Here is a 24,428-nt window from a genome sequence, read left to right on the forward strand (position 1 = left end):
CACTTGTGCCCATGTTGCCAGTCAGTGCCCATTTGTGGGCACCGATTGGCATCTTTCCAATTTATTTTTATCTGCCCCTTCCCTGGTGGTCCAGTGTGGGCTTCCCTGGTGGTCCAGTGTGGGCATCCGAGGGGGGGCTGCGCTGATAAACAGGCTCTTTACCGAGATCGGAGATGCATGGTGTCAGATCGCCACGCTACACGCCTCCACGGGCGCTCGCCGGCATCAAATCATGCAGGACGTCAATAGATGTCCAGTCAGGATTTCGCAACCACTTCCTGGACGTCAATTGTATATTGACCGGGCGGGAAGTGGTTAAACCTACTCCCACCCTCATTTTAAGCCTAATGCCCTGTACACACGATCGAACATTTGTCCGACCAAATTCACATCGGAATTCCAACGGAGGAAAAGAGAAAATGTTCTCTATGTAATCTCAGATGGAATTCATTGGAATATCCGATGGAAAAACTCTGATGGGCATACACACAGTCGGAATGTCCGATGGAAAAACTCTGATGGGCTTTTTCCATCGGAAATTCCGACCGTGTGTACGAGGCATTAGTCTACCTACCCCGTAGTTGAAAGATGTCTATGTTTACCTATTCTGAGGGTGCTCCGTTCTGGTCACATGATCGGCTTCCCAGTTTCGGTGTAGAGATGGAACGGCCCCACAGTAAGTGTGATGAAGTCACCACCCTGACTCTGCAGCTGTGGTCAGTGACCGGGGCCGGAGCACCCCAAGAATAGGCAAGTACAGTACAGTATAGACATCTTTCATTTGGAGCAGGGGTCTCCAAACATTCTAAACAAAGGGCTGGTTTATTGTCCTTCAGACTCTTGGAGGGCCGGACTTTGGCCAGCGGGGGTGGATATTTTCCTAGCATCAGTGGGACTAGACATATGGAATTAGTGGGAGAAATAGTGCCCCATCATTGGTATCATAGGGAGAAATAGTGGCCCATTAGTGGCGTCAGTGGGAGAAATGGTTCTCCTCTGTCGGTGTCAGATGTCATAATAGTGTCTCGTATCAGTGGGAGGGATACTGCCCCAAGGGCCGGTCAAAGGCAAGCAAAGGACCGCATCTGGCCCTCGGGCCGCAGTTTGGAGACCACTGATTTAGAGGAACGTTAGAATAGAGCTTAGAATGGGTGTGGGGGCAGGTTTAAGTAATTGCAAGATAAAGCCATCAGTTCCACCCAACTGTCACACTCACTACTGAACCAGATGCAGTGTCTTGTCCCTCTCAAGGTTTCTCCAAGATGTATGATAAACAATAGGATGCCTGTGAACAACGGACATGATTCTTTTGGTCTTGTGGGAGAGGAAGATACAATACAGCAAGGTAATGTCGCAGTATGGAGGAGCCATTCTCCACCAGGGTTCCATGGAGCCCGAGGGTTCCTCCAGAGTTTGCAGGGGCTTCCTTGAGCCGTAGCTGAATGACCTCCCATGTAATGAGGTCTATATAGTTTAGGGGTCAGAGACGGACATGAACCCATTGATCTTTTAGTGGTTTCCAAGATCCCTTTCACACACACTTTAGCACAAAAAAAAAAGCTCCTGCAAAGTGCCTGAAAGAAGCCTCATCTGCAATCCCAATGTGAAAGCCGAGTGCTGAAATGACTGTTTACAGGGTATAGAGACATAATAGTTAACTGATTAATTTTAAAAATGATTAAAAATAGATAAAAATCAATCATATAATCTACCTACAGTTTCTAGTTTCGTTTTTTGCATGTTGTTTCCTGCTTCTGTGATTAACAGAGCCAATACAGGGCAGTGATGGTTTGGAAAACGAAACTGATTGGTGCTGAGGGGTTTTAGACACACAGTAATCACACCTCCTTGATTAGTGACCACAGAGAGAAAGCTCCCAGTACTGTGGTCATCAGGAAACAGACAACCAGGAAGTGTGGAGATCAAAGAAGAATTACAGCAACTTGAGAGCAAAAACGAACATGAGGACATGAAAACAGCACTGCATTAAGGTAAAGGAAGCCATCAAGATAAAAAAAAATAAAAAAAAATAAATAAAAAAATTTCCTTTACAAACCCTTTAAGAGCCCTTTCACACTGCCAGCACCCGAAAAACACTGGTAAAGCGCCACTAAAACTAGCAGCGCTTTACCGGCGTTTTTCGGGCACTTTTTTCACCCGCTAGTGGCTGAATATAAAGGGTTAAAAGCACCCACAAAGCGCCGCTGCCAAGGCATTTTGCAGGCGCTTCCCATTAATTTCAATGGGAAGGGGCGCTTTAGGAGCAGTGTATTCAACGCTCCTTAAGCGCTGCAAAGAAGGTATTAACCCTTTTTCGGCCGCTAGTGGGGGTTAAAACCGCACCCCTAGTGGCCGAATATCACGGTAAATATGACGGTATAGCGGCACTAAAAATCGCGCCGCTATACCGTCACCGCACCTCCACTGCCCGGTGTGAAAAGGGGCCCAAGCGTTCCTCAGGGGTAAAAAACAGTAAAATGATTTACAAAGTGTATAGCACCCAAGCATGTATCTAGCACTGACACGGAATAACCACTTGAGGAACCAACTGGGACGTTCATATATAAATGATATGTCTTGTTCAATATTAATTATTTTCTTGCATAGCCACGTCATGTTGGACTTAAAGCGGAGTTCCGCCATTTTTTTTTTTTAAGGCAGCAACCCGCCATGGCTTGGCCCTTCCTGCTACCCCTCTACCTCCCAGTTTAAGTGCTGCTGTGCTAGATAGACAGATTCAGGTACTTACATTAGCCTCATTCCAACATATATTTCCTGAATACCTGACTGAAGTAAACACCCATTTGATTGTTCAATTTAAAATACTGTACATTTCAAGTGCACTAAAACAAAAAGTCCCAATATCTTAGACCCCTTTCACACGGGCGGACCGTTTAGGTCCGGCTGTCAGTTTTTCCGACGGACCTAAACGGCCGCTCCACGCTCGTCTATGGAGAGTTGGATGTCAGCGGAGACATGTCCATTGACATCCGATAAAAATCGGACGGATAGCGATACGTCGCCATCCGTCCTGGTGGATCGGATTGGGTGAGATCTGATGAAAACATGCTGTCCGTTTTCGTCTGATCTCTCAATAGCAAGCAGCGGCGCTCGACAAGCCCCTCCCCACTCAGTGAGCACAGAGGGACCTCTCATCCGCCGGCTCAGCGGAGATCAACGGAGAGATCTTCCACTGAGCTGGCGGACACCGCTGATGGATCCGTCTCCGTGTGGAAGGGGCCCAACAGTTCATTTTCTTTCTAAGGCAGCCACAGCCGAAGTAAAAAAGCTAGCAGCTGCAGAGTAGGACTGCGGGGAAGCAGTGGTCTCTCTGCAGGCAACCTATACCGAGTACGTTTTATAGCCCTGCAGTCCGTAAAATTCAAGCTCCCCGATGATTGGATAGCTCTGCCTCTACAGGGGGGTATGTTGAACCCTTTTAAAGCGGAGGTCTGCCATAATTTTTTAATTAAAAGCCAGCAGCTACAAATACTGCAGCTGCTGACTTTTAATATATGGACACTTACCTGTCCAGCGCGCCCGCGATGTTGGCAGCCGAAGCCAATCTGTGCGTTAAATCTCGGCTGCTGCCACTGCCATGCTCGGTACGGGAATCAAGAAGTGAAGCCTTGCAGCTTCACTTCCTGGTTCCCTACTGCGCAGGCGCGAGTCGCGCTGGGCGTCCTCACTGGTCCCTTCAGTTTTCTGGGACCTGTGTGTCTCCCAGAAAACAGCGGGGGAGGACAAAGTATGTGCCGGAATTGGCGTAGGTCACCGTTGCGATCTATGCCAGGAGGTGGGAGCAAATACCTGGATTACACAGATATCTGCTCCCTCCTCCACCCTGAAAGGTTCCAAATGCGACACTGGAGGGGGGGGGGGGGCGGGGTTCCAAAAAGTGGAAGTTCCATTTTTGGGTGGAACTCCACTTTAAGAAAGTCCACTGCTTCCACAAAGAGAGCTAGGATCCCACTCTGCAGCATGCTGGCAATGAACAGACTTTTCTACCCAAGTGAACTGGCCTTATACAGTAACATTGGCACTTACCCCTCTCTTCCCGGCCTCCTCATTCAGTGCAGTTATCCAGGCCTTCAGCCACTGGCTCCTCCAACTATTCAAAGACAAAATCCAGGACAGTAGAGAATCCGCCTCGCTCTGCTCACTAGAATACCCAGATTTCCATCTGCGGCTCCACAATCCACCCCAAACATTCTGGAAGAGATAAATGGCAAGCGTGACCAAAGCAGCGACAAACAGGGTCACCAGCCCGAGCCACTGAGGGTCTCCAAACCAAGACATGGCTTTGTGTGCAGTCAAAGGAGGTCACCAAAGAATCTTCATGAAGAAGCAAATATGTTCCAGTAGTTGTGAAGAATTCCTTACGGGCCGTCTCAACAAGGCAGAAGGCAATAAAATAAGGTGGGCTGTACAATTTCCATGTCTGATGTCCCTTTAAAAGGAGATCATGAAGCAGATCCTATCAGGAGAAGAAGACTGAAGCACCGCTCTGGTGGGACTGGAATTCCCGGGGGGAACAAGCTGAAGAAGACGGTACAAGTGCTGGATTGAGTGGGCCGTTTCCTAGCATGCCTGGTTCCCAGTGCTGCCAAAAGAAAGACGATGCTTACAACTGATATAGACGTAGCGAAAAGTCCCTGGCCTCAGACCTGCTGGAGGAACGTCATCTTGGTCATGTTTTCGCTGCAAGGTGGATCCCTGGAACAGGCAAAGCTCATACTTTCCTCTCCTGCGATAACCTTTTATAGTTTCAGAATCCACAAAACTTTGACAACCTCCGGAAAAGCGAAGCCTCCTTCCAGGAAAAAACACGGGTGGCCTCCGGTCCCTCTGTGGAGCGCAGCTTGAAGGTCGTGAAGGTGCGGAGGTAGCGGTTCAGAGGACGACACTAGAATGGACATCATACAACACTAGTCATAAAATAGGAAATAAATAAAGCATTAGGCAAGGTTCAGTTTACAATACAAAATCTGTTTTGGCAGATGAGTCATAGGATAGTTTATCGTCATAGGATAGTTTATGGTTCACACCCAGCGTGCCGAGAGGAACGCAACAAAACACTGAAAAGGGACACCATTGTTAGGATCCAGCCAAGTCTGGGTCGCATTTTCTCTAATTTTCATAAAGACTTAACAATACAGCATAGGTCTATAAAGAAAAGGTTACAGGATTATGAAAAAAAAAAAATCGATGTAGCAGCACACCTTACATCATTATTGCCTGCAGCCTTTGCAGTACAATCAGGCTTTGAACGTTTGTTCTGTGGAACCGCCTAGAGTAGGGTGACCACCAATCTCCAGTTTCCGGGGGCAGTCTCTGGATTGAGGACCCTGTCCTGGATTGCAGTGGCATGGGAAGGGCATCTGGTACTCTCGCCCAGGGTGCAACATTTGGGGGGGGGGGGGGCACAAAATCATTACTGTGCCCCCGACTCCTGTAGTCCACCCTGTCCCCCCATGATTCCTCTGGTGCAGGTGGCCCATGTGTGTGTGAGAACAGTGGAGGGGAGGGGCAGATATTGGAGAAGCTCTTGGCAGGGGATACAGAGGAGCGGCTGGGTGTCAGGAACAGTACATGGTGCTGGGGTGCCCTGCTCCCATGAATTATCATGGAGGCCAGCAAAATCAACCGATCTACACTGTTCATATGGGGGTGCGAGTAGTGCAGGAATCAGTTAGGTGAGTGTAGCGGTCAATATAGGAATCATGTAGGTCAGTGTAGCGGTCAATATAGGAATCATGTAGGTGAGTGTAGCGGTCAATATAAGAATCATGTAGGTCAGTGTAGCGGTCAATATAGGAATCACGTAGGTCAGTGTAGCGGTCAATATAGGAATCATGTAGGTCAGTGTAGCGGTCAATATAGGAATCATGTAGGTCAGTGTAGCGGTCAATATAGGAATCATGTAGGTCAGTGTAGCGGTCAATATAGGAATCATGTAGGTCAGTGTAGCGGTCAATATAGGAATCATGTAGGTCAGTGTAGCGGTCAATATAGGAATCATGTAGGTCAGTGTAGCGGTCAATATAGGAATCATGTAGGTCAGTGTAGCGGTCAATATAGGGATAACGTAGGTCAGTGTAGCGGTCAATATAGGGATAACGTAGGTCAGTGTGGTGGCCAGTGTAGGAATCGGGTGGTGGTGGCCAGTGTAGGAATCGGGTGGTGGTGGCCAGTGTAGGAATCGGGTGGCAAGGAAGGGGTTAACACTAGGGGGCGATCAAGGAGTTAAATATGTTACCTAGGGAGTGATTCTAACTGTAGGGGGGAGGAGACCTCGCAAAGGGGAAAAGGGAGACCTTGCAAGGGGAGGAGACCAATCGCTGTTCCCCTGTACTGAGAACACACCATTGGTCTCCTCTCACCTGACAGGACGTGGATCTATGCGTTTAGACACACAGATCCACGTCCCTGGCTCTGTGATGAGCAATCGTGGGTGCCCGGCGGACATCGCGGCCGCCGGGCACGCGCCTCGTGTCCCGAGTAACGCGGCCCACGCTCCCTACAATGCCGGGAAGCCGAGGACCTCATACGACAGCCACCCGTAGGGACAGAAGGTTCCTGCGGCCGTCATATTACAATGTGGTGGTAGGGAAGTGGTTAAATAAACAGGTTATACTTGCATGCTCTGTGTAGTGCCCCGATCCTCTTCTCAGGACCTACGCCGGCATTCCTGGCTCCTCTCCCTTGACCAGTGCCCCCCCCCCCCCCAATAGCAAGCTGCTTGCTATGGAGGCACTGGTGCGTGCTTGCTCCCGAGCCCTGCTCTATGCATCCATAAGATACCATAGAGCTGAGGTTTAGGCCACTCACCCTGCTCTCTTCTCATTGGCTCACTGGCTGTGATTGACAGCAGTGGGAGCCAATGGCTCCCACTGCTGTCTTAGCCAACGAGAGAGAGAGACCCGGGACAGCCGAAGCTCTGTGCACATCGCTGGATCGAGATGGGGCTCAGGTGAGTATAAAGGGGGGGGGCAGCATGCAAAGGGTTTTTTACCTTCCTGCATAAAAAGGGTAAAAACCTTCAGCCTGTAACAACCACTTTAATGTTTTGAAATGGCGGGGTTGTTCACCTTGTTTTAGCCTGTTCTGAATGCGTTCCTAAGCTCCTGCGTGGGCATGCCGTGAGCCCGTTTGTTTCTCTTGCTTGAAAGCATGTTACTGTTGAAACAGAAAAGGTTGAGAAAGGCTGGTCTAGCCTGTACTAAAGGAACACTTGCACATTAAGGGCATCACTCTGGACTATACCAGGGAGACGCATGAGCATTACAGGCATTGTGCTGGCCTGTGCCCAGGTGATGCATGCACATTAAAAAGGACATACTACTGTTTATCTTTTATTTTAAAAGGTGTTTAAGATTTTGCATTAAACTTACAAAACGCCATCTGAAACAAGAACGATTGCAATAAAGTTGGCTACGTAGAACCCAAGTAGCAATATGATAACACAAAGGGTAGATTATGTCACAAGGTAGAAAAAAAGTTATCCAAGCGTTCATCCAAACTTTGAGCAAAGGGCCAGTTTACAGTTCTTCAGACTTTAGGGGGGCCCGAATGTGGCCATTGGGAGTAGAAAAGGCCCTGGTGTTAGTGGGGGCAAATAATGAATCTTTGGCATTGGGGTGAGAAATCGTGCCCCATCGTCGGTGCCAGTGGGAGGCCTAGTGCCCCATCACTGGTGCCAGTGGGAGGCCTAGTGCCCCATCACTGGTGCCAGTGGAGGAAATTGTGTCTTGTATCAGGGGGAGGAAAGATGTGCCGCATAAAGGCAAACAAGGTGGCAAACACCCCCCCCCCCCCCCCTTGCTGTCGGTTCAACACTTACCCTATCTAGGTGTCGGGCTGCGGCTCCAGTGTCCTCATCTCCAGCCCAGTGGCACTAACCCCCCCCCCTCCCCCACCTGCTGGTCGGTCTGGCACTTACCCTATCTAGGTGGCGGGCTGCGGCTCCAGTGTCCTCATCTCCAGCCCAGTGGCACTAACCCCCCTCCCCTCCCCCACCTGCTGGTCGGTCTGGCACTTACCCTATCTAGGTGGCGGGCTGCGGCTCCGGTGTCCTCATCTCCAGCCCAGTGGCACTAACCCCCCCCCCTCCCCCACCTGCTGGTCGGTCTGGCACTTACCCTATCTAGGTGGCGGGCTGCGGCTCCGGTGTCCTCATCTCCAGCCCCGCAGCACTACCCCCCCCCCTCCTGCTGGTCAGTCTGGCACTTACCCCATCTAGGTGTCGGACTGCGGCTCCAGTGTCCTCATCTCCAGCCCCGCGGCACTAAGCCCCCCCTCCCCCTCCTGCTGGTCAGTCTGGCACTTACCCTATCTAGGTGTCGGACTGCGGCTCCGGTGTCCTCATCTCCAGCCCAGTGGCACTAAGAACCCCCCCCCTCCCCCACCTGCTGGTCGGTCTGGCACTTACCCCATCTAGGTGGCGGGCTGCGCTCTGGTGTTCTCATCTCCAGCACGGCGGCTTCCTGATTGGTGGGGAAAAGATTGTGTGTAACAATAGCGAATATGCATTCACTATTGTCCCACAACTGGGTGGGATCGGGGCACTGTGCTCTGCGCCCCAAACCCCCCCTTCTTTGAAGCCTATTGGAGCATCTGGCTCTAATCACCTGCTTCAAAACACACCACCCCCCCATTGGAATCCATAGTCCGGTGCCCTGTATGTAGATCAGGGGGTCAGACGCACGGGCGGGGGATGGGGACAGCACCCCTAATGGACGGGCCCGCCACTGGTTGTCACCCTAGGAGACAGGAAGTGTGTTCCTTTATATTCACCTGGTGATCCTGCCAGGAATAAGAAAGCTGAAACAAGAAAACTATTGCAGCCGCCACATCTAAAGACTAGTAAGCCACACTAGATTACATTTCTGTTATTGGGTTTAAACGCACTTTAAGCTGTCAGGTCAGCGACAAATAAAATATAAATCAGCGAATGTAAAAAAAAAAAAACTTGACGTATCAGGTTATCCGATTGGGTATACCATAAGAACCCACCAACCCCTCCCCCCGCAGATTCACTCCCAACATTTCCAGCATAATATTCCGCCGCTCTGCCATAATCTGAAAAGCTTTTGTTTATACAGCTGCGAGCTTCTGACGGCAAAATACATATTTGCAACTTGTTTGTTATGCGTCACGTTTCCGTGGCAACGGCAAATGGCCGTCGTAACCCCACCACAGGCGGATTTCTACACAAATGTATTGAAACAAGGACATTAACTCCTTCGTGACTGGAGAGCTTCCGGCTTACAGACTACAGCAGAGGACGGTGATGGAGATCGGCAGTGAGGAATCGATGTGGTCGGCACCCATGGGGGGGGATTTGGGGGGGGGGGGGGGGGTCGAGTCATTGAGAGTTTGTTTGCTTACAACAAATCTCAGGCCATACAATACCTGATTGAAGAGAGTCAAATGCGGGTCAGTGGGAGGTCAACTACAGGTCTAATGCATCGTCCAGCGACATAAGCCCTATACTAGGGTATAAAAAAAAAAAAGGAGGTGCTACTATAAAAGTCAGAAATAACTCTAAAATATCATTAATGAATCCTAAAATCACTAAGAAAATACTCTTCTTGTGAGGATATGTGTTCATCAAGTGCTGACAGCTTTAGGCCTTCAATTTAACGGTTGGCGTAGCCAGAGGTTAGTCAACCACGTTAGCCGAGCCCAGCGAGAGGCGGGTCAGCTCGGCCGAGCTCAACGAGAGGAGAGGCGGTCAGCTCGGCCAAGCCCAGCGAGAAAAGAGGCGGGTCAGCTCGGCCAGGCCCAGCGAGAGACGAGAGGCGGGTCAGCTCGGCCGAGCCCAGCGAGAGACGAGAGGCGGGTCAGCTCGGCCGAGCCCAGCGAGAGACGAGAGGCGGGTCAGCTCGGCCGAGCCCAGCGAGAGACGAGAGGCGGGTCAGCTCGGCCGAGCCCAGCGAGAGACGAGAGGCGGGTCAGCTCGGCCGAGCCCAGCGAGAGACGAGAGGCGGGTCAGCTCGGCCGAGCCCAGCGAGAGACGAGAGGCGGGTCAGCTCGGCCGAGCCCAGCGAGAGACGAGAGGCGGGTCAGCTCGGCCGAGCCCAGCGAGAGACGAGAGGCGGGTCAGCTCGGCCGAGCCCAGCGAGAGACGAGAGGCGGGTCAGCTCGGCCGAGCCCAGCGAGAGACGAGAGGCGGGTCAGCTCGGCCGAGCCCAGCGAGAGACGAGAGGCGGGTCAGCTCGGCCGAGCCCGACGAGAGGCGGGTCAGCTCGGCCGAGCCCAGCGAGAGACGAGAGGCGGGTCAGCTCGGCCGAGCCCGACGAGAGGCGGGTCAGCTCGGCCGAGCCCAGCGAGAGACGAGAGGCGGGTCAGCTCGGCCGAGCCCAGCGAGAGACGAGAGGCGGGTCAGCTCGGCCGAGCCCAGCGAGAGACGAGAGGCGGGTCAGCTCGGCCGAGCCCAGCGAGAGACGAGAGGCGGGTCAGCTCGGCCGAGCCCAGCGAGAGACGAGAGGCGGGTCAGCTCGGCCGAGCCCAGCGAGAGACGAGAGGCGGGTCAGCTCGGCCGAGCCCAGCGAGAGACGAGAGGCGGGTCAGCTCGGCCGAGCCCAGCGAGAGACGAGAGGCGGGTCAGCTCGGCCGAGCCCAGCGAGAGACGAGAGGCGGGTCAGCTCGGCCGAGCCCAGCGAGAGACGAGAGGCGGGTCAGCTCGGCCGAGCCCAGCGAGAGACGAGAGGCGGGTCAGCTCGGCCGAGCCCAGCGAGAGACGAGAGGCGGGTCAGCTCGGCCGAGCCCAGCGAGAGGAGAGGCGGGTCAGCTCAGCCAAGCCCAGCGAGAGGAGAGGCGGGTCAGCTCGGCCGAGCCCAGCGAAAGGAGAGGCGAGACAGCTCGGCCGAGTCCAGCGAGAGGCGAGGCGGGTCAGCTCGGCCAAGCCCAGCGAGAGGAGAGACAGCTCGGCCGAGCCCAGCGAGAGGAGAGACAGCTCGGCCGAGCCCAGCGAGAGGAGAGACGGGTCGGCTCGGCCGAGCCCAGCGAGAGGAGAGGCGGGTCGGCTCGGCCGAGCCCAGCGAGAGGAGAGGCGGGTCGGCTCGGCCGAGCCCAGCGAGAGGAGAGGCGGGTCGGCTCGGCCGAGCCCAGCAAGAGGAGAGGCGGGTCGGCTCGGCCGAGCCCAGCGAGAGGAGAGGCGGGTCGGCTCGGCCGAGCCCAGCGAGAGGAGAGGCGGGTCGGCTCGGCCGAGCCCAGCGAGAGGAGAGGCGGGTCGGCTCGGCCGAGCCCAGCGAGAGGAGAGGCGGGTCAGCTCGGCCGAGCCCAGCGAGAGGAGAGGCGGGTCAGCTCGGCCGAGCCCAGCGAGAGGAGAGGCGGGTCAGCTCGGCCGAGCCCAGCGAGAGGAGAGGCGGGTCAGCTCGGCCGAGCCCAGCGAGAGGAGAGGCGGGTCAGCTCGGCCGAGCCCAGCGAGAGGAGAGGCGGGTCAGCTCGGCCGAGCCCAGCGAGAGGAGAGGCGGGTCAGCTCGGCCGAGCCCAGCGAGAGGAGAGGCGGGTCAGCTCGGCCGAGCCAGAAAGGAGGCAGATCGAGCCGACCCCAGAGTTTATTTCTGAGTATAATGTCCATCTACACAAACCTTTGGATAGAATAGAGAAGGGTTAGATCTTATGACGACATTTTACAGCTCTCAGTAGTCCCATCGGGGAAACCTCACCCTCACCTCTTATACCGGTGACAACCAGGATTTGTAGTTAGAGAAAATCTCCAATGAGAACAGACCGCAATTAAAAATAATAACCCCCAATCAGCATTTTGGTGCTGCCTGGGGACTTTACCTCTCTTGCTTTGATGCCAAAGCTGATAACAGAGCAGGAAGTGAGGAGAAATCTCTTCCATGAAATCTTATGCCGCGTACACACGACCGTTTTTCGGGTTCTAAAAAAAATGACCTTTTTTTAAATGTCATTAAAAACTATCGTGTGTGGGCTCCAGAGCATTTTTCACGATCTAAAAAATGGCCATTAAAAATTTCGAACATGCTCCAATTTTTTATGACGTTTTTAAGGTTGTAAAAAAAAAAAAAAAATGGTGGTGTGTGGGCTTTGACGACGTGAAAAACGCGCATGCTCAGAAGCAAGTTATGACATGGGAGCGCTCGTTCTGGTAAAACTAGCGTTCGTAATGGAGTAAGCACATTCATCACGCTGTAACAGACAGAAAAGCGCGAATCGTCTTTTACCAACATGAAATCAGCTAAAGCAGCCCAAAGGGTGGCGTCATCCGCATGGAACTTCCCCTTTATAGTGCCGTCGTACGTGTTGTACGTCACCGCGCTTTGCTAGAGCATTTTTGTTTTTTCACGATCGTGTGTAGGCAAGGCCGTTTTAATGATCGGGTTGGAAAAAAAAAAAATTGGTTTTTCTAGACCCTTAAAAACGTCATTTTTTAGAACCAGAAAAACGGTTGTGTGTACGCGGCATTAGACCGCAATAAAAAACAAAAGCAAATAAATAAAGATTCTATCCCTCCCCCACTGAGCCCAAAAGACAGTAGGAATGACCCAGTCAAGCTATGAAAAATAATCTTCAAGCAAAGTCCACGATAATCAATAAGCTGCCTTAAAGTAATTGTAAACCTTAGACATGAACAAAGCATATGCCTCTATATAGTGTGTACTTTCCTCAATCCAGAGCATTAAAGCGGGAGTTCACCCGAAAAAAAAAAATGTAACATTAAATTGAGGCTCATTTTGTGAAGGGGAATCGGGTGTTTTTTTTTAAAAACGAAGCAGTACTTACCGTTTTAGAGATAGATCTTCTCTGCCGCTTCCAGGTATGGTCTTCGGGACTGAGCGTTCCTATTTGATTGACAGGCTTCCGACGGTCGCATACATCGCGTCACGAGTTGCCTGCGCACCGACGTTCGGCTACTTTTGGAAAATAGTGACGCGACGTATGCGACCGTCGGAAGCCTGTCAATCAAATAGGAACGCCCAGTCCCGCAGCCCATACCCGGAAGCGGCGGAGAAGATCGCTCTCTAAAACGGTAAGTACGGCTTCGATTTAAAAAAAACACCTGATTCCCCTTCACAAAATGAGCATCAATCTAATGTTAAAAATTAATAGGTAGATTCACAAAGAGTTAGGCCGGCTTATCTACAGATAAGCCGGCCTAACTCTGAATCTAAGCCGACCTATGTTTAAGTGTATTCTCTAACAGCGTCGAAATCAATAGGCCCGTACGGCCTACTTAGGCGCAATGCGCACTGGGAAATGTAGTCGACCAGCACATGCGCAGTGTAAAAAAAGTCAAAAACGTGAGGTCAACCTTAATTTCCATACAACACGCCCCCCTCCCAGTCATTTGAATTAGGCGCGCTTACGCCCGCTCGTTTTAGGCTACGCCGCCGAAAATTTGAAGGTAAGTGGTTTGAGAATCACTAATAGCCTAAATAATTTACGGCGGTGTAGCCTAAAAAAACTAGGCTAGGCCATCCTAATTTTAGGCAATTGTATGTGAATCTACCCATAAGTTTTCGGGTGAACCTCCACTTTTAGTAATTTCAGTATGCTGCTTCCTTCCTCTGCTATCAGCGCGAGTCACTTCTGAAAAGTGTTCCTGACACCAAGAGAAAAAAGGTGACAGAGAGTCCGGCAGATTGACAGCCTCAGCTCTGCCTTGGTGTGCTGTGTGAAGGGGGATGTCCCCTTCCCTCCAATCAGCTTTCACAGCCCTCCTCAACTGAGCCCTGCAGAGTGTAATTTCAACTCTCCGCCCCCTTTTTTTATGAACTGTCAGACAAGCTTTATAAAATTCTAGACTGTAGGGAAAAGAAGGCTGCAGTAGGAGTATCTCTTTGTATCATCTGAGGGCTGTCATTTCACTGGATATATGTGAAGGTTTACAACCACTTTAACGCAGCGCACGCGACACACCGCACAAGTATAAATCCGCACCTTTATTGAGAATGGAAAAGAAGATTGGAGATCCTCGAATGTGACAGCTTCCTTTTCGGTTCTAGCCGGCGAGCAGAGCGGTTTCCTCATCTATTTTATCCCACGGCTTAATGCCAGCATGTCTACAAGAGCCGACAGACCTGACTGTACACATGTGAATCCCGGGAAACGCTGTATGTAAATATTTACCCATCTGCCACGAGACAAATATAACCTCCTGTGCACTGTGCCATGTAAATATAGCAGCGTAGTGAAGAGCCGGCTTCCTGCTCCGGGCGGAAAAAAAGATTTGCGTGTCAAATCTCTCCTGGAACCTGCGGGCCGAAGACGTTTCCTGGATTCCTTTCACTGTCTGCCCGGTAACTGCTTGTCATGCTCATGCCGCACAGCCCTGGCAGCCTTCCTGACGGCAGCAAGAAAAAAAAAAAAACATGCAAATTAACCCATTCCAATCCAACTGAAAAAGCGCCTGCATACGGGACAGCGAAGCCACATCAGGGCGGCCACAGCGCAACTTGATACACTATATTGTCAAAAGTATTGGGACACCTGCCATGAAGTTTAATGGCGTCACAGGCCCGGATTCTCGTACGAGTTACGCCGGCGTATCTCCAGATACGCCGGCGTAACTCTGAGTCCGAGCCGTGTAAATCAGCTAGATACGCGAATTCACGAACGTACGCCCGACGCAGTACAGATACGCCGTCGTAACTCTGAGTCTAAACCGTTGTATCTATACGCCTGATTCTTAGAATCAGTTACGCATAGATTTGTATTAGATCCGACCGGCGTAAGTCTCTTACACCGTCGGATCTTAACTGCATATTTACGCTGGCCGCTAGGGCCGTGTAGGCTGATTTCCGCCTAGAAATATGTAAATCAGCTAGATACGCGAATTCACGAACGAACGTACGCCCGGCCGACGCAGTACAGATACGCCGTTTACGTTAGGCTTTTCCCGGCGTAAAGTTACCCTTGCTATATGAGGCGTACCAATGTTAAGTATGGACGTCGTTCCCGCGTCGAATTTTGAAAATTTTACGCCGTTTGCGCAAGTCGTTCGCGAATAGGGCTGGGCGTCATTTACGTTCACGTCTAAAGCATTGGCTTCTTGCGGGTTAATTTGGAGCATGCGCACTGGGATACTTTCACGGATGGCGCATGCGCCGTTCGTAAAAAGCATCATTTACGTGGGGTCACATAACATTTACATAACACACGCCCACATCAACCACATTTGAATTAGGCGGGCTTACGCCGGCCTATTTACGCTACGCCGCCGCAACTTTAGTTTGAGAATACGGCACTTGCCTGTCGAAGTTGCGGATGCGTAACGTAAATAAGATACATTACGCCCGCACAAAGATACGAGGTTCTACGTGAATCCGGGCCTTAGTCTGTAAGGTTCAGTATTGAGTTGGCCCCGCCCTTTGCAGCTTCAACTCTTCTGGGAAGGCCGTCCACAAGGTTTAGGAGTGTGTCTATGGGAATGTTTGACTATTCTTCCAGAAGTGCATTTGTGAGGTCAGGCACTGATGTTGGATGAGAAGGCCTGGATCGAAGTCTCCTCTCTAATTCATCCCAAAGGTGTTCTACCTGGTTGAGGTCAATCAAGTTCCTCCACCCCAAACTCGCTCATCCATATCTTTATGGACCTATTTAACCGCTTAAGCCCCGGGCCATTATGCAGGTAAAGGACCTGGCCCCTCTTTGCGATTCGGCACAGCGTCGCTTTTAACTGACAATTGCGCGTCGTGCCACGTGGCTCCCAAACAAAATTGGCGTCTTTTTTTCCCACAAATAGAGCTTTCTTTTGGTGGTATTTTATCACCTCTACGGTTTTTATTTTTTGCACTATAAACAAAAATAGAGCGACAATAAAAAAATTTGTGTATATGTATATATATATATATATATATATATATATATATATATATATATATATATACACACACACACACACACAAACTTTTTGCTATAATAAAATATATATATATATATATATATATATATATATATATATATATAGTGAGGAAAATAAGTATTTAAACACCCTGCTATTTTGCAAGTTCTCCCACTTGGAAATCATGGAGGGGTCTGAAATTGTCATCGTAGGTGCATGTCCACTGTGAGAGACATAATCAAAAAAAAAATTCCAGAAATCACAATTTAAGATTTTTTAACTATTTATTTGTATGATACAGCTGCAAATAAGTATTTGAACACCTGTCTATCAGCTAGAATTCTGACCCTCAAAGACCTGTTAGTCTGCCTTTAAAATGTCCACCTCCACTCCATTTATTATCCTAAATTAGATGCACCTGTTTGAGGTCATTAGCTGCATAAAGACACCTGTCCACCCCATACAATCAGTAAGAATCCAACTACTAACATGGCCAAGACCAAAGAGCTGTCCAAAGACACTAGAGACACAATTGTACACCTCCACAAGGCTGGAAAGGGCTACGGGGAAATTGCCAAGCAGCTTGGTGAAAAAAGGTCCACTGTTGGAGCAATCATTAGAAAATGGAAGAAGCTAAACATGACTGTCAATCTCCCTCGGACTGGGGCTCCATGCAAAATCTCACCTCGTGGGGTCTCAATGATCCTAAGAAAGGTGAGAAATCAGCCCAGGACTACACGGGAGGAGCTGGTCAATGACCTGAAAAGAGCTGGGACCACCGTTTCCAAGGTTACTGTTGGTAATACACTAAGACGTCATGGTTTGAAATCATGCATGGCACGGAAGGTTCCCCTGCTTAAACCAGCACATGTCAAGGCCCGTCTTAAGTTTGCCAATGACCATTTGGATGATCCAGAGGAGTCATGGGAGAAAGTCATGTGGTCAGATGAGACCAAAATAGAACTTTTTGGTCATAATTCCACTAACCGTGTTTGGAGGAAGAAGAATGATGAGTACCATCCCAAGAACACCATCCCTACTGTGAAGCATGGGGGTGGTAGCATCATGCTTTGGGGGTGTTTTTCTGCACATGGGACAGGGCGACTGCACTGTATTAAGGAGAGGATGACCGGGGCCATGTATTGCGAGATTTTGGGCAACAACCTCCTTCCCTCAGTTAGAGCTTTGAAGATGGGTCGAGGCTGGGTCTTCCAACATGACAATGACCTGAAGCACACAGCCAGGATAACCAAGGAGTGGCTCTGTAAGAAGCATATCAAGGTTCTGGCGTGGCCTAGCCAGTCTCCAGACCTAAACCCAATAGAGAATCTTTGAGGGAGCTCAAACTCTGTGTTTCTCAGCGACAGCCCAGAAACCTGACTGATCTAGAGAAGATCTGTGTGGAGGAGTGGGCCAAAATCCCTCCTCCAGTGTGTGCAAACCTGGTGAAAAACTACAAGAAACGTTTGACCTCTGTAATTGCAAACAAAGGCTACTGTACCAAATATTAACATTGATTTTCTCAGGTGTTCAAATACTTATTTGCAGCTGTATCATACAAATAAATAGTTAAAAAAATCATACATTGTGATTTCTGGATTTTTTTTTTTTGATTATGTCTCTCACAGTGGACATGCACCTACGATAACAATTTCAGACCCCTCCATGATTTCCAAGTGGGAGAACTTGCAAAATAGCAGGGTGTTCAAATACTTATTTTCCTCACTGTATATATATATATATATATATATATATATATATATATATATATATATATATATATATATATATATATAAAAAATTTCCCTCAGTTTAGGCAGACACGTGATCTTCTACATTTTTTTTTTTTACGAAAAATATCGCGATAAGCATTTGATTGGTTTGCGCAAAATTTATAGTGTCTATATTTTTTTTCGTGACTGCGACATCATGGCGGACACTTGACACATTTTTGGGACTATTGTCATTTTTCACAGCGTACCGCCTGAGAAACTCCTCAGTGTGAAAGGGGTCTAAAAGAAAAAGGGAGCTGAATACAAATGCACGCCACACTTTTTAGATATTTATTTGTGTATGTACGATAGATATATATATATATATATATATATATATATATATATATATATATATGATGTTAACAATTTCAAAGGGGTATGAATACTTTTAAAGGCACCAATATTTACAAAAAAAAAAAAAAGTTTATTTTTGTGTTGGAGTTTCCCTTAATCTTTACCTATTTTGCTTTTAGATTTTTATTAATTTCCTGCCTAGTAAAACATTGTTTGCAGGACAGGAAGCAAAAAAAAAATAAAAAATCTCGAACCCCGAACAGCAAGAAAAAAAAAAACAAAAAAAAAAACCTACCCCATCTCAGCCCTTCCCCCATATTAGCCAAAAATAACAATAAAAAAAAAAAAAAAATATATATATATATATATATATATCCTGGACATATATATTTTAATAAAGTAAAAAAAAAAAGCCTTAAATGATAGTGAGACTTAAGGCACAATCTACATTATGTATTATTAGTTCCCAATTATCCTTTTCAGAGATTTCCGTCATATCCGTCACTACACCCAGTCATTAGGAGACCTAATGAAAGTCATATTATCGTCCTCATCAGTCCTATATAATCACCTTCATACCAAGGATCCCGGCTACACAATGACATCTTACACTCCCAGGCACAGTAATTAGGTGAAAACTAAGAGACGTAATTAAATCGCGGTACGACTAGAGCGACCTCTCTCCCCCTCTATACACCAGAGGAACCCTTGAAATAAATTTTAATTCCCAAGAGAACCTCCGATAAAAAATTCCATCTTTAGCTCATGGTACATTTCCTCTACATGACAAAATTATTTTTAATGGTAATCATGAAAAGGATATGAATAATAATAGTGAGCAGAAAATAAGCATAGACAATGTTGCAATGTCCCCTTACCTAAATGTGTAAGAAAAGAAATGGCTGCACATATAAAGGAATTCCGATTGGTGTTCTCACCTTGAATAAGAGGCAAAGACACCAACACGAGGTCACGTAGGCGCGTTTCACACATACATCTTGTGCTTAATCATGATGAAGCACAAGATGTGTGAAACGCGTCTACGTGACCTCGTGTTGGTGGCTTTGGTGTTATCACCTTGAATAAGAGGCAATCGGAATTCCTGTATATGTGCAGCCATTTCTTTTCTTACAAGATTCCCACGGAGGCGGGCTGGGGCTGGCACATTCCACCTCAGGTTATCCTCATACACCTGAGCGGCCAGGACGAGAAGCCGTGTCCCCCCTCGCCTGAGCGGCCAGGACGAGAAGACGTGTCCCCCCTCGCCTGAGCGGCCAGGACGAGAAGACGTGTCCCCCCTCGCCTGAGCGGCCAGGACGAGAAGACGTGTCCCCCCTCGCCTGAGCGGCCAGGACGAGAAGACGTGTCCCCCCTCGCCTGAGCGGCCAGGACGAGAAGACGTGTCCCCCCTCGCCTGAGCGGCCAGAGGAGAAGTGTCCCCCTCGCCTGAGCGGCCAGGAGAAGTGTCCCCCTCGCCTGAGCAGCCAGAGGAGAAGACGTGTCCCCCCCCTCGCCTGAGCGGCCAGAGGAGAAGACGTGTCCCCCCCCCTCGCCTGAGCGGCCAGAGGAGAAGACGTGTCCCCCCCCCTCGCCTGAGCGGCCAGGAGGAGAAGACGTGTCCCCCCCTCGCCTGAGCGGCCAGGACGAGAAGACGTGTCCCCCCTCGCCTGAGCGGCCAGGACGAGAAGACGTGTCCCCCCTCGCCTGAGCGGCCAGGACGAGAAGACGTGTCCCCCCTCGCCTGAGCGGCCAGAGGAGAAGTGTCCCCCTCGCCTGAGCGGCCAGGAGAAGTGTCCCCCTCGCCTGAGCGGCCAGGACGAGAAGACGTGTCCCCCCTCGCCTGAGCGGCCAGGACGAGAAGACGTGTCCCCCCTCGCCTGAGCGGCCAGGACGAGAAGACGTGTCCCCCCTCGCCTGAGCGGCCAGGACGAGAAGACGTGTCCCCCCTCGCCTGAGCGGCCAGGACGAGAAGACGTGTCCCCCCTCGCCTGAGCGGCCAGGACGAGAAGAAGTGTCCGCTCGCCTGAGCGGCCAGAGGAGAAGAAGTGTACAGGAAGGAAATTCCGACAATTGTCCGATGGAACGTACAAACGGTCGGATTATCCGTCAAAACCCTTCCATCGCACATTTGTTGTCGGAATATCCGATCGTGTGTACGAGGCTTTACACTCCAATGTTTGACCATAAATTCTAACACAATGTCATATGTTTACTGCCTAATCCCATCCGCCGGGCACCTTGTGTGATAATGACATATCCAGCTGAGAGCCATAAATCACATGACCTCCAGTAATCGCCGGCGTGATCAGGCCGCCGTGTAAAGTGCTTATTGAAAAGTGAAAGAGTCCTCCAGAAGAAGGCGGGGGAGGCCTGATCAGGGGCACCGTGTGATCTTTTGTTACTTCCTGCTGGAACAAACAGGAACTGACCTCTCATTGTTATGAATGAGGCAGTGAAATGTCACAAATACAACAATCGACACCCTCCGCGGCCACACCACCACGGCGAGCGAACGCAACCGCCGACACAGCGACTTTATATCCAGATAAGATGTGTCCTTAGAAGGGTCATCCCTGGAATGTCAGTTATTCTCAGTAAGGGACAAGAATCTTGTTTTATTATATTTTTTTTTTTTTTTTTTTTATATAAGGTTTTTATTGACAGCTAGCATATTTAAATCAGATTTACATTTCTAGAGCAAACGGTATTGTATGCAAAAAGGACCATTGACTGAATTATCAATTTCTTAATAAAAATGTCCATCCACTCAGTACTGATATTTGTGTGTTTGGTGGATGCGGCAAAGTTTATTTCATCTCTCGGGGACTCGGATTCATAAGATTTTTGAGTTGTCGGGTTCACCTGCTTTGGACTTTATGACATGTTCCCTCTCATTTTTTTATTATTATTATTATTTCTAATTATATTATTATTATTAATTTTTATTTATAATATTATATTAATCATTTTAATAATAATAAATATTATATTATTTACAATTATTATTTTTATAAATAATAATAATAGTAATATATAAACATTATAATTATTATATTACAATTAATGATAATAATAAATAATAATAATAATAATAATAATAATAATAATAATAATAATAATAATGGGGTAGATTCAAGTAGCTTTGCGCAGGTTTTACGGAGGCGCAGCACACCGTTTTGCCGCTGCGCCTCCGCAAATTACCTGCGCTACCCTCGATTCACGGAGCAGTAGCTCCGTAAATTGCGTGGGCGCTCCGGAAAAATGCCCGGCGTAAGCGCGCGCAATTTAAATGATCCCGTGGGGGGGCGTGGATCATTTAAATTAGGTGCGTTCCCACGCCGAGCGTAGTGCGCATGCTCCGTCGGGAAACTTTCCCGACGTGCATTGCGGCAAATGACGTCGCAAGGACGTCATTTGCTTCAAAGTGAACGTGAATGGCGTCCAGCGCCATTCACTTACGCAAACGACGTAAAATTTAAACTTCGCGACGCGGGAACGACGGCTATACGTAGCATTACGCGAAACCCGACGTACGCAAACTACATAAACTGCGTACGCAGGGCTCGCGTAGGGTTGTGAATCGGCGTTAGTATGCAATTTGCATACTATACGCTGACCACAACGGGAACGCCACCTAGCGGCCAACGTAAGAATGCAGCCTACGATATGACTGCATAACGAGCCTTATGCCACTCATTTCTTAGGCTGCAGTCGGTGTAACGAGGTTCCTGAATCAGGAGCATTCGTAACGCCGGCAAGCAATTGCGCTGCGTAACTATGGTTACGCAGACGCAATTGCTCTTTGAATCTACCCCACTAATAATAAATAATATTATATTATTTACAATTATTATTTTTATAATTAATAATAAAAATAATTGTAATATAATAATAAAATAATTATATTATATTATATTATTTATAAGTATTATTATTAGTAATAATACTATTATTTTTTAGTTATTAAAGCAGAGGTGCAGCCGCGATTTTTTTTTTAAAGTCAACAGCTACAAACACTGTAGCTGCTGACTTTTAATAAGGACACTTACCTGTCCTAGGCGCCAGCGATGTCAAACCCCTCCCCCCCCCCCCCCCCCCCCCCCCCCGAGGCCGATCCCTCGATCGTGACAGGTCCCGCCACCGCCATCCTCACTAAGGGAAACAGGCAGTGGAGCTTTGTGGCTTCACTGCCCGTTTCCTGCTGCGCATGCGCGATGGGCGGCTGTTCTCTGGGACACATACAGTTCCCAGAAGACAGCGTGCCTCATTCCCCAGAAGACAACGCAAAGAGGACAACCAGCCGCGGACTAGGAAGATCGCCTAGCAACCACCATTTCTAGTAAGTAAATTCCCCCCCCCCCCCCCAAAGTTTCAATTTTTTTTTTTTAGCATTTTTATGCAATTATTATTATTTTTTATTTTTTTAGGGTGGACCTCCGCTTTAAATATTTTAATTTTTTTTTTAATTTAGACCCCTTTCACACTGGGGACACGGCAGCGGAGCTTTAGCGTAATTTAAGCATCTCTTTTCGTCCTCTAGCGGGGGGCTTTTATCCTCCCCAAAAAAGGGGTTAAAGACTCCCGCTTTGCGGCGCTTCCGAAGCACTTATCAGGCATTTTGGAAGCGCTGGCCATTCATTTCAATGGGCAGAGGTGGTGGCCAATGGGGCAGGGGCGTGCAAGAACGCTGTATACAGCGCTTCCAAACCGCCCCAAAGATGCTGCTTGCAGGACTTTTTCTAACGTCCCACAAGCGCACCGCCCCAGTGTGAAAAGTCACACTGAAATGAATGGGGAAATCGGTTTTCAGGCGCTCTTTAGAGGCCATTTCTAGCGCTAAAGCGCCTGAAAACCACCTCAGTGTGAAAGGGGTCTAAAAAAAAAAAAATAAAAAAAAATCTGTAATTTGATTAGACTATTGACTAGTATAACTAAAGGCTTTTTTTGTGTGGATGGAGTGGGGAGGGATTAGAACCCCTGTCAGTTTTTATTGCGGTCTGTCTCCCCATAGTTGTCCCGTTTACCATTATCATTGAAAGTGAAAGTAAAAGAAAATTTTGAGTTGTCCCCAGAAAAGTAATAGGAGGGGAAATCTTCCAATGGGGACACGAGATCTGGTGACCTGAAAGGCCCCTAATTTTCAGGGATTTTATCTCACTTCCTGTTTGGCTATGGGACAGGAAGTGAAGAAAAAAAAAAAAAAAAAAAGGGGGTTATAAGTAGGGTTGTCCCGATACCACTTTTTTAGGACCGAGTACAAGTACCGATACTTTTTTTCAAGTAGTCGCCGATACCGAATACCGATACTTTTTTTAAATGTGTCCCCAAATGCAGCCATGTCCCCCCCATATGCAGCCATGTCCCTCACATATGCAGCCATGTCCCTCTAGCCATGTCCCTCACATATGCAGCCATGTCCCTCTAGCCATGTCCCTCACATATGCAGCCATGTGCCTCTAGCCATGTCCCTCACATATGCAGCAATGTCCCTCTAGCCATGTCCCTCACATATGCAGCAATGTCTCTCTAGCCATGTCCCTCTAGCCATGTCCCTCACATGTGCAGCCATGTCCCTCTAGCCATGTCCCTCACATGTGCAGCCATGTCCCTCCAGCCATGTCCCTCCAGCCATTTACCCCATACCTTTGCCGCCGAAAGCCGCCGCCACCGCATGGAGAAAATCACAGCATTCATTTGAATAGCTGTTTTGCCCGCGCGTATAGACACTCCCCCTTGCTCGGAATTGGACAGATCACATTCACCCATCCAATCCCGAGCAAGGGGGAGTGTCTATACGCGCGGGAACACTACAGCTATTCAAATGAAAGCTGTGATGTTCCCGCACGCTGTTTAACCCATGCGGCGGCTGGCGATGCAGCGGCGGGGGGGGGGGGAAGTATTCTATTTAGGTATCGGGGGTATTTGCGCGAGTACGAGTACTCCCGCAAATACTCGGTATCGGTCCCGATACCGATACTGGTATCGGTATCTGGACAACCCTAGTTATAAGCCTCCATTACTCTATCCAAAATGAAAAAAAATATATAGTTCTACTTTAATATTTTTTTGTGTTTTTATTCTGTATTGAAAATATAATTATTGCCTATCCTGCCGAAACCTGACCTAACAACTGTACTTTGATTTTCTGCACCCCCCCCAGTTATTACCTTTCGTATGACTTGATCCTCCCACCTAGACTGTAAGCTCTAATGAGCGGGGCCTCTGATCCTCCTGTATTGAATTGTATTGTAACTGTTCTGTCTGCCCTCATGTTGTAAAGCGATGCGCAAAGTGTTGGTCCTGGACAGGGATGGGTCAGCTCCTCACCAGTCGGCGGGTCCTGGACAGGGATGGGTCAGCTGACCAGTCGGCGGGTCCTGGACAGGGATGGGTCAGCTCCTCACCAGTCGGCGGGTCAGCTGACCAGTCGGCGGGTCCTGGACAGGGATGGGTCAGCTGACCAGTCGGCGGGTCCTGCACAGGGATGGGTCAGCTCCTCACCAGGCGGCGGGTCCTGGACAGGGATGGGTCAGCTGACC

The 24,428-nt window shown here is 49.0% G+C and overlaps 1 protein-coding gene across 2 annotated transcripts in view; it reads right to left on the reverse strand.

The window, feature by feature from the left end:
* C2CD2 (C2 calcium dependent domain containing 2) overlaps nucleotides 1-24,428 on the reverse strand; it is a 142,039-nt gene that overhangs the window by 115,915 nt on the left and 1,696 nt on the right. Inside the window, exon 2 of one of the 2 annotated variants that reach the window (XM_040339023.1) lies at nucleotides 4,048-4,906. In XM_040339023.1, coding sequence (XP_040194957.1) covers nucleotides 4,048-4,299 — 252 coding nt within the window. In that variant the 5' untranslated portion in view covers nucleotides 4,300-4,906. Of the gene's footprint in view, nucleotides 1-4,047; nucleotides 4,929-24,428 lie in introns of both variants that reach the window. The other variant, XM_040339024.1, reaches the window with a different exon arrangement.

The sequence above is a fragment of the Rana temporaria genome, chromosome 2 (genome assembly GCF_905171775.1).
Source record: "Rana temporaria chromosome 2, aRanTem1.1, whole genome shotgun sequence".
In the NCBI taxonomy this organism is placed as follows: domain Eukaryota; kingdom Metazoa; phylum Chordata; class Amphibia; order Anura; family Ranidae; genus Rana; species Rana temporaria.